This window comes from Topomyia yanbarensis, unplaced genomic scaffold (assembly GCF_030247195.1).
Source record: "Topomyia yanbarensis strain Yona2022 unplaced genomic scaffold, ASM3024719v1 HiC_scaffold_75, whole genome shotgun sequence".
In the NCBI taxonomy this organism is placed as follows: domain Eukaryota; kingdom Metazoa; phylum Arthropoda; class Insecta; order Diptera; family Culicidae; genus Topomyia; species Topomyia yanbarensis.
This window is the reverse complement of record NW_026683991.1, coordinates 71,798-84,795: the sequence shown is the minus strand read 5'-3', so window position 1 is coordinate 84,795 and position 12,998 is coordinate 71,798. Positions and strand designations below refer to the sequence as shown.

Here is a 12,998-nt window from a genome sequence, read left to right as displayed (position 1 = left end):
TCAGGGAATTCAGATTTCGATAAATTCTTATAGTGCTCAGATTTTCCGGACTCGAAGGGCGCAAGTGCAGCTTGAAAAAAATCATGATGTCGCACAAAGGTTAGTGAATAAATTGAGTCGAATGCACACGGTGCGTTTTATGGTGCCTTCCTCTATTCCAGGACTCAACCAAAACACCCTGTGTGGCTTAAAAACGACTATCGCAGAACTGAAAACACGTCACCGCACCAGAGATAAATAATACCCGTTCGAGAGGGTAGTTTCCTGTACTTCACCATCTCTGGTCCAACAGGAAAACACAGCGTATTCGTGCGCCTTCTGCAATCTTTTTAGAAAAGCCGAGACTCTGAAGCACTACATTATAGCGCATATCTGGAATAAACCACGTGCACGGCCAAAGGTACTACATAAAGGGACGGTGATTGGAATCGTATGCGCTGCATGTAATAAAATTTCATTTCATTCCAAGCAAACCTACTCCGGAACAGGTTTGGAATCCCTTATGGATTCTCGCTCAAATGCAACAAACGATTGAGTCGGAATCGGTTGTTGCCTTTAAGCTGGAACTCATAATGAATCCATTCAGAATTCCTAACCGATCCCGGAATGGGTTTGACTGGGCCATACTGCATCGATTCAGGATTCCGAAGCGGTTCCAGAATGATTTGACTGCGTAAAATTAATGCGTTTGTAGCCTGTTTTTAGAGAAAGGCCAATAAGTCAATGGCAAGTATTCACTTTGTGAGGTTCTATTGTACTGATGTTATCTGTTGTCAGCGAGTAATGGTTTGTTCTAAATTTGTCACCATGACAGTTGGGCTTTGGTTCCTATTAAAGAATAGGCATATTTTATATACAATAAAATTGGTTTTGCTTCAATATTTGCTATGCATTGATTCAAATATTTGTTATGTTTAAAACAATAAAAGATATTATTTGATTTAACAAAAATGTTTTTTGTATTGAACATTTGACATGCATTGATCCAAATATTTTATTAGTTTTATGTCGTTGGTTTTATTCAACAAAACGAGCTCATTGATTCAACAAAGTTGTTTGTTGTTTCGATTGTTGTTATGATAAAATCAATAAATAATTTTGTTGGTCCAACTATTTTCCATGTTTGATACAATAAATTCTTCAGAATTATTTCAACAATTATTTTATTTATATAAACATGTATTTTTTATTGAACACAGAACAACTTGGTAAATTTATTATTTCAACCCTCATATTATTTGACATTAAAAATTATTTTTCTGCGTGTACACATGAGACAATTATGCGTAGAGTGGCAGTATGATGGTTCAGGAACCTGCGCTACCCTCCATTTTCTGTGCCGCCGAGTATTGAACGCAGAATACTTCTCTCGCACACAGCAAGCACGCGATAGTCTGCTTCCTTCAACGCCCATGGCTCCGTTTGGCTGCAATTTTTGACACTTCGCTGTGTATAAAGGGTAAATTATCTTTTTCTTAACACCATTATTCTAGTGCTAAATTAAATGTTTGTGGAATTTCGAATCAAAACAATCAATAATCATAGAGAAAACAAGACAAAAGGAATAATAAAAGTGATAAAAAGTCTGGTAAGATCCACGCAACATAACACAAATATTTATGAAAATCAAATAAATACACTAACGACCAATTTCTTCACCTGGATGAAAACCGGTTTTCGTTGAAAACCGGTTTTCGGCTAATTGGTCACAGCAACCCAAACACTGGTTTTCATCTAGTGAAGAAAATGGCCGTAAATACGCGTCGTTTTGTTACCATCTGTAGGGAATCGAAATAAGAGATTATAACTACTAGAGGAACAAAGCGCTACTGTCTCCATGTATTCACGGACTGAAACATGGGGTCTCGCTCCAGCATATTGTATGCCGTTACTTTGACATGTGTGTACCCGGGGCAATATGTGTCAAACAAATGGGCCTAGCATATGTAAGAGCGAGATGATAAATTTTCAGTGTTAACAGCGACATGCGACCTCTAGTAGTTATAATCTCTTTTATCGAAAGTCTATAATAAACTTGCCTTATATAACTTTATAAACTTGCCACTGGCCGGCGCTTCGATCGGCCAGCAATCGCTACACGGGACTGGTGTGCAAACTTGGATACAATGGTGACTTATGCATGCGAACCTGTATGCGATGGTGATTTTCAACGTATTTTTATTTAAATGTTTACACAGGTTTTTCTGGAAAGTTTGTTCTAGCTTATATGTCTGTTCTCTGTGAGGTGGTGTTCCTGAATCGAGTGTTCACTCCGAGATCACATAATGACACCAGAGTTAAAAATATTCAAACTCATTGAATGAAAATTGATCATATTCAGCCACATTCATTTTCAATATTCAGTGACGCAGCTGAAAACGTCAAACGAACAAAACACCCATTCATCCATGCATATTTTCATTCATCTCCGATTATTACACGAAACGACCATGTAGCAACGAATCAAACACATCAAAGTAGGCCTTGACATAATGTAAGCGATGATGGTTGTTGTTTCATATGCTTTACCGGCATTTGAAAACATTTTCCTTGATAATTAGTGAAATGAATATATTGTTCGATGTTCGACTGAATGAATAACATGGATATTTGAATGAATATTTTTTCTATTCACCGCGAGTCGCATCAGGTTCATTTTCAGCCGTCAAAATAAAGCTTCGATTATTTGTAACTCTGAATGACACCACCTAGACTGAAACAGCTATTTCAACGAGCTGTAAAATTTCGTAAACCACAAGCATACAAAGATCTAGCAGCTAGTGCCGATCATTGAATCTGCTTAACAACAGCTGAATGCGAGCAGAAAGTGCCCTTGATATATGCTGAATGGAATGAAAAAGTTATGAAGGAAGTCTCGGAGCACGCAATGGCCGAAACTGAGGAGACAACGAAAAGTCAATACTCACAAGAAGATCCTAAGAAACCGAAGAGCGAATTGGTGTCCAACAGAGATCAGAGGCACGTTGGAAAGGACCGTGGAGCTAACAGGTTAAACGAAAAAAAAGGCAACAGAAAGAAGAAAAGAGGAAACAGAAGAAGAAAGAAAATTGTGAGTTTCCTCGGGAGAGAAAAGGATCGTCGCCGTAACGATCGTGATATCGTACGCGGCTCGTCTAAATGGAGTGAAAGAGGACCCGTAGCTGAAGAAATTGAGAGAGGACATCATTAAAAGGAGCCGTCCTCAGAGTGATGCACTTATCGAGAAGTGAAATATAGGTGTATGGAACCACTTAAGCGGCTGCGATTCGACTACCGGTGGACGTTACCGACAAGCTAACGCGGAGACCGAAAGTCGAATGGTCGGTGAGCTCGTTGAGCAGATGTAGAGACATCTGCTCAGATGTTTGGGCATTGGATATCAGGCAAGGAACTGCAAGGGAAAATGCGGACGAAAGGAGCACGTTGCTAGAGAAAGCACGAAGTAACCAAGGTGCATGATCTAAAAACTGGAAGAAACGACTACACGACCACGGGTTTCAAATGTCCCGCGTATAAAAATTCGAACCCAGCATCAATTATTACGACAATGCACGACGACTGTTGTGGCAGTCGACAACAGAAACGAAGAGTGACGTTGCAATTATTGCAGTCGTCTCGTGTGGCTGGCAAATGCGTGGGCAATGCGCAATATAGACCCTATGGTTAGCCACAGTGGTCCTTAGCCTCTTGCCCAGGAACTCCTATCTCTACCTCCCCGCGGAGCCGGCTGGGATACGAGTAGCCATAGGAATGTTCGGGTAGCCAACTCGTTGGGACTATGGCCGTATGCTGACAGGGAAGGGGGTCCGTGTAGTGGCCGGCATACAATAGCGCTACGGATCTCCCGTTCCGGTGATATGGGCCCACCAAACGGGATAACCCCAAGTCCAAGGCGTGAAGCGACCCGTACCGAGGGATGAATGATCGGGGGGGGGGGGGGTTGAAAAAGATGCCCGATCGTTAACGGAGCCTGTGGGGTACCTGGGCACCCCCCACAGTAAGCGTCTCTTACCACGTTAATGCGGAGCTCTGGCGTGGCTGACCTATTTTCTCGCGCAACTCATGGGATTGAATATGAGTCTTTTTAGAAATAATAAAAAAGTATGTAATGAGGAGGAGGAAACGATTACGGCGCTGAACCCCTTTGCCAAAGGGGGTCTGGCGAGGTCTCCCCCGACAGGGGCTGACAATGGAGCGAAGGTGGCTGTAAACAACAGCACCGAAGGAGAAATGGTTGTGGTAGGAGATAATACTACCAGGACGCTTGGCGGACCACTACCCGCGATGCAGGAGGTGGTCAAGCAGCTGGATAGTATTATCGAATTCACAAGCGGGAAGAATAACATCAGCAAGGAGCTTAAACAGAACCTGCAGGTGCTTCGCCAGGCTGTTCGAGTCGCAAGACAAGAACAAGTAGCCTACATAGAGAGGTTGCCGGGAAGAGAGAAGGCCGATAGCGGTATCCAAACCAAGGCCTTCTCCTTCCACGGCGAAGCGACGATGGCGCAGGAGGCGATAGATTTCGCTTTATCGGCCACCAAACGCTTGATGGAGGGTAAGACTGCGAAGCGGCCTAGGCCTAGTGTAGGCGCGCGGAGCAACGCCAAACGACGTGCAACCAGTAAGACCAAACGTCGTTTGGAAGGCGCGGATCCGGGTGCGAAGGATCCCACAGGGCGGCGACCCGAGAAAGCAACTTCTCAGCCTAAAAAGGCGAAAGTCGCCAATCGGACGCAAAATGCGGAGCAACCTGGCACCAGTCAGCCGGCGCCATCGGCAGAAGATGGCGAATGGCAGGTGGTCAGTAGGAAGCGGAAGTCGAACGCACATCGACCCGCGAAGAAAAAGAAGGCGAGAGACAGAGGAGAGGCCCTGCTGGTGAAAACCAACGAGGGTAGCTATGCTGAGATCCTAAAATCGATGCGGGCGGCCGAAAGCCTATCGAATTTAGGACAGGATGTGCGAAGTGTCAGACGCACCAAAGATGGCGAAATGATCTTGGTGCTGAAGCGTGGTGCACAATTCAGCGGAGTGACGTATAGGAGGCTGGTCCAAGAGGTCTTGGGAAACGGCGCTCAGGTGAGGTCGTTGGGAGCGGAAGTGACTCTCCAGTGTAAGTAACTGGACGAGATCACAAACGCAGAGGACGTCGTCTCGGCCGTTAAGGAGCAGTGCGGTGTTGAGATCGATTAGAACTCTGTACGTATCAGGGAGCGGATGCTTGGCACGCAGGTAGCTTACTTCAAGCTACCGATCGCGGAAGCCAAAAAATAACCGATAAAGGGAAATTGAAGATCGCATGGTCAGTATGCCCAGTTGGCATATTCCAGCCGCCTTCAGTGGACCGGTGTTTTAAATGTCTGGAGCCAGGCCACAAGTCATACGACTGTAAGGGCCCAGACAGGAGGAAATTGTGTCGTCGCTGCGGCGAGGAGGGACACAAGGCGCTGAAATGCGAGAGGGCACCCAAGTGTCTCATCTGCGCTAGTAAGAAGCAGGGCCGCAACCATGTTATGGGCGGACCTGCGTATCCCTTCGGGGAGGCAGGAAAGAGGAAGCACCCGCTCAGCAGCTGCTGTGGCAGTCGGTATCGGAGTCGGGGACAGATGTCGCCCTCCTATCCGACCCGTACAACGTCCCTGCCGATAACGGCAACTGGGTGGCGGACGGGTCCAGGATGGCGGCAATCTGTACAACGGGACGGTTCCCGGTTCAGGAGGCAGTACAGTCCTCTGCGGAGGGTGTCACGATTGCCAAGATCAATGGTGTGTTCTATTGTAGCTGCTATGCCCCACCTATGTGGCCAATAGAACAGTTCAACCAGATGATCGATAGGCTTTCGTCTGACAAGGTGGGTCGGAAGCCGTTTGTCATAGCGGATGACTTCAACGCTTGGGCAGTGAAGTGGGGCAGCCGCTGTACAAATAGTAGGGGCGAAGCGCTTCTGGAGGCGCTTGCGAAACTCGACGCAGTGCTAATCAATGATGGTTCCGCTAGCACATTCCGTAGGAATGGGGTCGAGTCGTGGATTGACGTAACGTTTGCCAGTCCTAGTCTGGTTCCAGACATGGACTGGAGGGTAGACGAGGGCTACACCCATAGTGATCACCTAACAATACACTTCAGGATCAACTATGGTGTGCAGCATCCGAGGGCGGGTAATCCCTGTCAGGTACGCGGGTGGAAGACCAATCACTTCGACAGCGAAGTTTTCACCGCGGCCCTGGGACTGGAGGTCAACACCGACAGTCTAAGCGGGGATGCGCTGGTAGCTGTTCCATCACGCGCGTGCGACGCCACTATGCCGAACAAAACCCTGCCAAGAAATGGCAGACGTTCGGTATATTGGTGGAGTGCAGAGATCGCAGCCCTACGATCAGCTTGCCTACAAGCTAGACGTAGGATGCAGCGAGCCCGCACTGAGGAAGTTAGAGTGGATCGCTGTGAAGTGTTTCGTGCTGCGAAATCGGCCCTTAATAAGGCCATCAAGAGAGCGTGTTTTGACAATTTGTGCGAGGAGGCCAACGTGAATCCGTGGGGTGATGCCTACAGGATCGTCATGGCAAAGACCAAAGGGGGCTCCTCACCCCCCGAACGGTCGCCAGAACGGTTGGCGAGAATTATCGAAGTACTCTTCCCGTCCCGAGCCATAAGTCCCTGGCCTCCGGCGCCGCAAGGCACGGTGGGTACAGACGACACGGTGGCCCCGGTGACGAATGAAGAGCTACTTGCAGTAGCTGATTCTCTAGCGGCGAACAAAGCTCCAGGGCCTGATGGAGTTCCAAACAGCGCTCTCAAGACAGCAATCATGGCGAACCCGAACATGTTCAGGTTGGCTAAGCAGAGATGCCTTGACGAGTGCCGTTTTCCGGATGGATGGAAAAGTACTGTTGCCGAAGGCCGGGAAGCCGCCTGGTGACCCATCGGCGTACAGACCAATCTGTCTGATCGACACGACGGGCAAATTGCTTGAGAGGATTATCCTCAACAGGCTAACTCCATACGCAGAAGGTACGGAGGGCCTGTCAAGTAATCAGTTCGGTTTTCGAAAGGGAAAGTCCACGGTGGACACTATCAACTCAGTGGTGGTAAGGACTGCCGAGATAGCGATCCAACGGAAAAGGCGAGGTATTCGATATTGTGCGTTAGTGACACTTGATGTGTAGAACGCATTCAACAGCGCAAGCTGGGATGCCATCGCGCTCTCGTTACACCGGCTTGGTCTGCCGGTGGGCCTGTACCGGATCTTGGAAAGCTATTTCCAGAACCGTGTACTATTATACGAGACCGATGCCGGTCAGCGAAGTGTTCCTATTACCGCAGGAGTCCCGCAAGGTTCAATCCTGGGCCCAGTATTATGGAACCTTATGTATGACGGAGTTCTGAGACTAAAGTTCCCTCCGGGTGTGAAAATCGTCGGTTTCGCCGATGATGTCACCCTGGCGGTCTACGGGGAGTCAATCTCCGAGGTAAGCATAGTGGCGGAATGGATGAGCGCGAGAGGCCTAGAGCTCGCCCATCACAAGACGGAGGTGGTTGTTGTTAATAACCGTAATTCGGTACAACAAGCAGTTATCCAAGCGGGAGAAGTCGAGATAACTTTAAAGCGGAGTCTGAAGATTCTTGGGGCCATCATAGATGACAAGCTGACCTTCGGCAGCCATGTCGACTATGCGTGCAAGAAGGCTTCGACGGCTGTTGCGGCATTATCGAGGATGATGTCCAACAGCTCCAAGGTGTGCGCCAGTAGACGTAGGCTACTGGCAGGTGTCGGTACGGTGGACCGTCCTGGGCGAGGGCACTGTAAGTAACCAATTACCGTCGCAAATTGGAGAGCACCTACCGCTTGATGTGTCTCAGAGTGATATCTGCCTACCGCACGGTATCACACGATGCATCCTGCGTGATAGCAGGTATGATGCCAGTCGGGCTGGTCATCTGGGAGGACGAAGATTGTTTTGAATTGCGGGGCAATAGGGGAGTCCGTCAGCGTGCCAGGGTGACCTCGGTCGCCAGATGGCAGCGCGAATGGGATAACTCCTCGAGAGGTAGGCGGACCCACCGGCTGATACCTAACATATCGAGCTGGGTGGGAAGACCCCATGGGGAAGCTCACTTCCATCTGACACAATTCCTGTCAGGCCATGGCTGTTTCCGACAGTACCTCCACAGGTTTGGGCACGCTGAGGCCCCAGTCGGCCCAGGTGTTGACGGAACTGCGGAGCACATACTATTCGCATGTCCCCGCTTCGACGTCGAAAGAGGAGCTATGCTAGACGTCTGCGGCTGGGACACAACCCCTGATACCCTTGTGCAGGGGATGTGCCAAGCGGTGGAGAAATGGAACGCAGTCTCGACTGCTATCACTCAGATTACCTGCAGGTTGCAGAGAACATGGCGCGGAGCAGCAGGCGAGGAGTATGACTAATTCGGGTTTGGTTAGCTAGAGCGGAATGGGTTATGTGTAGAGAAATGAATGAATGGTTTGCTCATGCTGAGGCAAGGGTGGCACAGCGGTAGCAACCGCGATAGTCACATCGATGCATGGCGATAGAGCGAGTGAATTGGCGGATGATAGACGGAGGTATGGTCTGCCCATGCCGAGATGGGAGGGTCGTAACGTAGAGTATATTGCCGGTACCTATCGCTACTGACACCTCGAGGCGTGGCAGAGGAATGTAGGGCGTGAGTGAGTGCGAATGTCAGGCACGAGTGAGAGCATGCGATAAGTACGGCCATCCCTCCAGAAGTAATGCCGAAAGGTAGTTCCTGGGGATAGATGGCGGAGCCCAATAGAGTTTAGTCGGTATGGCCCCCTGGTTGAGCCCGACACGCCCCCAGTACACCCCGTGTGGTAGCTTGAACACCTACCAATAGCACGTGTACTGGGTTAGGACGTAAACGTCTTCTCCATTGTAAAAAAAGTCGTCTCGTGTTCCTCCCGATTGCGGTAACTGGGTTGTGGATAGTGTAGCGATGGCGGCAATCCAAGTAAACGGCGTATTCGTATGTAGCTGTTTGAAAGCGCAGGCGAAGGTAAAAGTAAGGCTGTGCAACAAAGGTTCCGCTAGCACATTCCGTAAAATCGGTCGGGAATCCATCATCGAAATAACATTTTGCGCCGTCCGGCCTATTGGTGAAACAAAAACTTTAGCAACCTCAGTGCCTAAAAGCCAGAATGCGCTTTCAGAGAATAAGAACTGAGGCTAGTATTAAATGTGATATAATGCTGAACAACTTCACATCCGCTACAAAGAGCTGTGCAAAGCAGCAGACACCGATTCCTGGAACAACATGTATCTTGCAGTGTTTACCAAGATCAAGGGTCGAACGACACCAGCTGAAATGTACGCTGACAAACTGAAGACTATAGTCGGTGGTCTATCCCTGAATCATGATCTACCTGCATGGTAGCCTACCCCATACGTCAATTCAGATGGTAAAAATGTCGGTGACAGTCGAGTCTCCAACGAGCAGCTTCTAACAGCGGCGAGGACTCAAAGTTAAGAAACTCCCGTTTCGGACGGTATCTCTAACGTATCTGAAGACTGTGATGCTGGCATTTCCGGACATGTTCAGGATAGTCCTACAGAAATGCCTAAGGGAAGTCGCCTTCCCGGGTAGATGGATGCACCAGAAGCTAGTTTTGCTGCCAAAACTAGGGAAGTCACCAGGAGATCCAGCATCGTGTTCGCTTATATCTGCTGGATACTTCTGTAACAATAGGCTGGTGAACTATGCGGAAAAACAACGGGGGTGATATTCCACATTTCGAAACGAAGTTGTTTATATACAAGCTTGCCAGCCCCAAGTAGCGTAGCAAGACACCGTTGATATACCGTCTGTGTACAGAATACTGGCTCGATCGATGCGCGTACAGCGAACGAGCGGAATTCGCTAGTCAAACGAAGAACATGAATCGGTGACGAGCGAAAAGGAAATTAGTGAATTAGCAGCGACAAGAAGAGTCCTAAGTTTACGAGTGCTGTGCTGCCTGTAATCGCAAGTCAGTCCCATGTAGATAGGGAATCCTATAGAACAAGGGACTGACTTACGATTATGGGCAGTGTGGAAGTGATATTCACTCTGTTTCGGCGAGCTCGATCCAAATCTGCCGTAATCCAAAATAGTCATTTCATAGTGTCTGGTAGTTTGGATGAATTTTATATTAAACAGCTGATGCAGATTTAGCGTGAAATGAAGCATGTAGTTCTGTGCGATTTAAATGATATTTCGAAACATTACTTAAAAACGGAAACACAGGATAAGAATGATTCGTGCCCTGCAACGCTAATCATATTGGTTAATATTAGTGTGTTAGTTCGATGACCCAGTAACAGTTTATGACTCGTCATCACTGTTGGCTCCTCCCTGCCGTGGTTTCGGTCCTCCAGCTCGTTTTGCCATGATAATCTGATCAACCTTCAAAATCGTGCAGGCAGCTCCGACAGCGTACTTTAAGCTCCAGTATTTTGTCTGGAACAAATCGAAGATTTTGGTTCCCGTAACGTCAATCGTCGAGGGTTGCTCGGCATCGATATCAAACCCTTCATTTTTCTTGCCTTCCTTGTGGGCAAGATACAGCTTATTGACTACTTCCGTTGCATTAATACCGGTGTTTTCTGCCAAAGCTTTAGGAAAAGCTTCTAAGGCGCTGGCGAACTTACGAACCGCATATTGGTCCAACCCTGGCAGAGTATCAGCGTATTCAGCTAGTTGCTGAGCGAGTTCAATTTCAACAGCACCCGCACCCGGTAAGAATCGACCATCACGAGTTAGACCTTTGAACGTGTTGACTCCATCGTCAATGGCGCGTTCGATATCATCCATATAATTATCGGTAGAACCACGAATTACAATAGTAGCGATGCGACTGTCGGCGCCTTCAGATTTAAATATACAAACTGACGTATCACCAAGTTCGTTTACAAAAACGTTGTCGCAGAATCCAAGCTCTTCTGAACTCGGTGGAGTCAGACGAGGTAAGACGGTTCCGTTGACCGCTTTACTAAGACGACGCAAATCGAATTTGGAGTTCAGACGAACTGCCATCAAACCGTATTTGTTCATATAGTGTAGTGCCATATCCCCGAATTTTGCTCCGGCAACGATTACCTTTGCTCCGGTGTCCGCAATCGCCTTGATCTGGGATTCTAGAAGATTCTCTTCTCCCTTGCTGAAATTTTTCAGCTCTTCTGCGCTTTTAATCAGAACAGTGCCTTTAGTTTCTGTCTGGATAATATCAACCGGGCAGGAATACAGTGCAATCTTAGCATTAGTGGCCGAACTCACTTCCCCTTCTACAAACCGTTTGAAGACCATGCCGTGAACAACCTCCGAAGTGTGTAGCCCACTACCTAGTATTTTACAGACGCGTACATTATCCACATTGAACGTAGTCTTTTCCGGTAGAATTGAGACACAGGCCTTAGCTATCAAATCAGAAATAAATTCTTCATATCCCAACTGCTTGGACATGATGGAAGCTTTGATCGCTTCTTTCACCTGTTCCTGATTTCGATAGTCGTTAATCTGGTAGCAGACCAGTTTCGGTAGAATTTCCAATGCCTTATCCAGTGCTTTTTCGTACCCCTCCGTTATATCACTGGTGGTCACTCCCAACCGGCATAATTCTTCCGCTTCCGCCAACAACGCTCCGCAGAAAATCACCACAAAGTTTGTACCATCACCCACCTCCGCTTCTTGCATCTGACTAGCCTGAATCATCAGCTTTGCTGCCGGATGCTCAACATCAAGCTCCCGCATGATAGTCCCAGCATCGGAAGTAACAAACTGCTTCTCAATGTGATTAATGATCATCTTGTTCATACCGTTCGGGCCATACGCTGAACGGACCGATGACGCAAACTCCTTGCATGCATTAATGTTACGATAAACTGCTTCTTCCAATCCGGAATATGCCTAAAAGGAAAGCAAATCTCACGTGAGTCACCACCCCCATATTAAGATTCGGCAACAAGATTGATTTCCAAAGAAAAACCGTCCAATTTTGTGAGCGGCCTATGTTTCATACTTACACGAGCGCCTTCCTTCAGCATAGAAGCGAAACCGGGTGCTTTCGGAACATGTAGAGCCATTTTTCCGCACAGATTTTTTTCTGAGTATACCGAAAAATACACAACCTCAAACTTTGTTGCTTTGCGAGGAGCACGATTGTAACAAACTGCGCTAGGAGTGCGATGTAGCTAGTGTGATTACTGAAGAACGGCAGACCACACGAGAGGCATGCGAGAAGCGAAAGGTTTGCACGTGTAGTTGTGAAATGTTTTGGTTACCTTTTATCGTTTTACTGTCACGTCGTTAATGTGAGGGATAGTAATTTTTAAGCTAATTGACATCTACACTGAACAAAAATGATTGCAATATAGCGTATGATTTATCATATGAACGGCCTAAAAACTCGATGTTGACGATTTCGAATGGCAATCATTCAAAAAATAGTGAATTCAAGATCGAATGACTTCATATTTGAATTGGAATGAACAGGTTGTCGATTTTCAAATGATAAACATAACTGTAAAGGAATTGATTGCACTCGAAAAAGTAAACGATGGCGTTGATAATCATCATTCCAAATCACAGCAGTTCATCATTCGTATTTCATCTGTTTTCAGTGCTCGGGCTGAACCAAATGACAATCATTTGATGCGCGCAATGCGATTGGGAGAAGTTTTTCTTAGTTTTTTTCTCTTTACTAGTAACAGCATTTACTAAAACCACATCCGTTCACGAGGGTAAAAAATTATTTGTAACTTTATTAGTGTTAGCGATTACCTGGTAGTGAAAACTGTTTTTCAGGTCAAGAAAAATAACAAATATTGTTAATAGTGTTTACTGGAAAAATACATCCAGCTCAAACGATTTATTTGTGCCCATTTTCGGACAATATCACTGGCATGGGGGTCTTGAGAGCATACAGGAAATCATCCACGATGGTCTTGGAACTGCAAAAAGCAAACAACTGTGAAAGACGAGGC

At 47.1% G+C, this 12,998-nt stretch overlaps 1 protein-coding gene across 1 annotated transcript; it reads right to left on the bottom strand.

Moving 5' to 3' along the window:
• Positions 1–10,133: 10,133 nt before the first annotated feature.
• Positions 10,134–12,235, bottom strand: LOC131696117 (T-complex protein 1 subunit theta-like). The gene is made up of 2 exons (XM_058984663.1): positions 12,039–12,235; positions 10,134–11,922 (listed from the first exon to the last, which is right to left on the bottom strand). Exons 1-2 carry the CDS (start codon positions 12,096–12,098, stop codon positions 10,342–10,344), a joined length of 1,641 nt encoding a protein of 546 aa, XP_058840646.1. The 5' UTR covers positions 12,099–12,235; the 3' UTR covers positions 10,134–10,341.
• Positions 12,236–12,998: the final 763 nt, after the last annotated feature.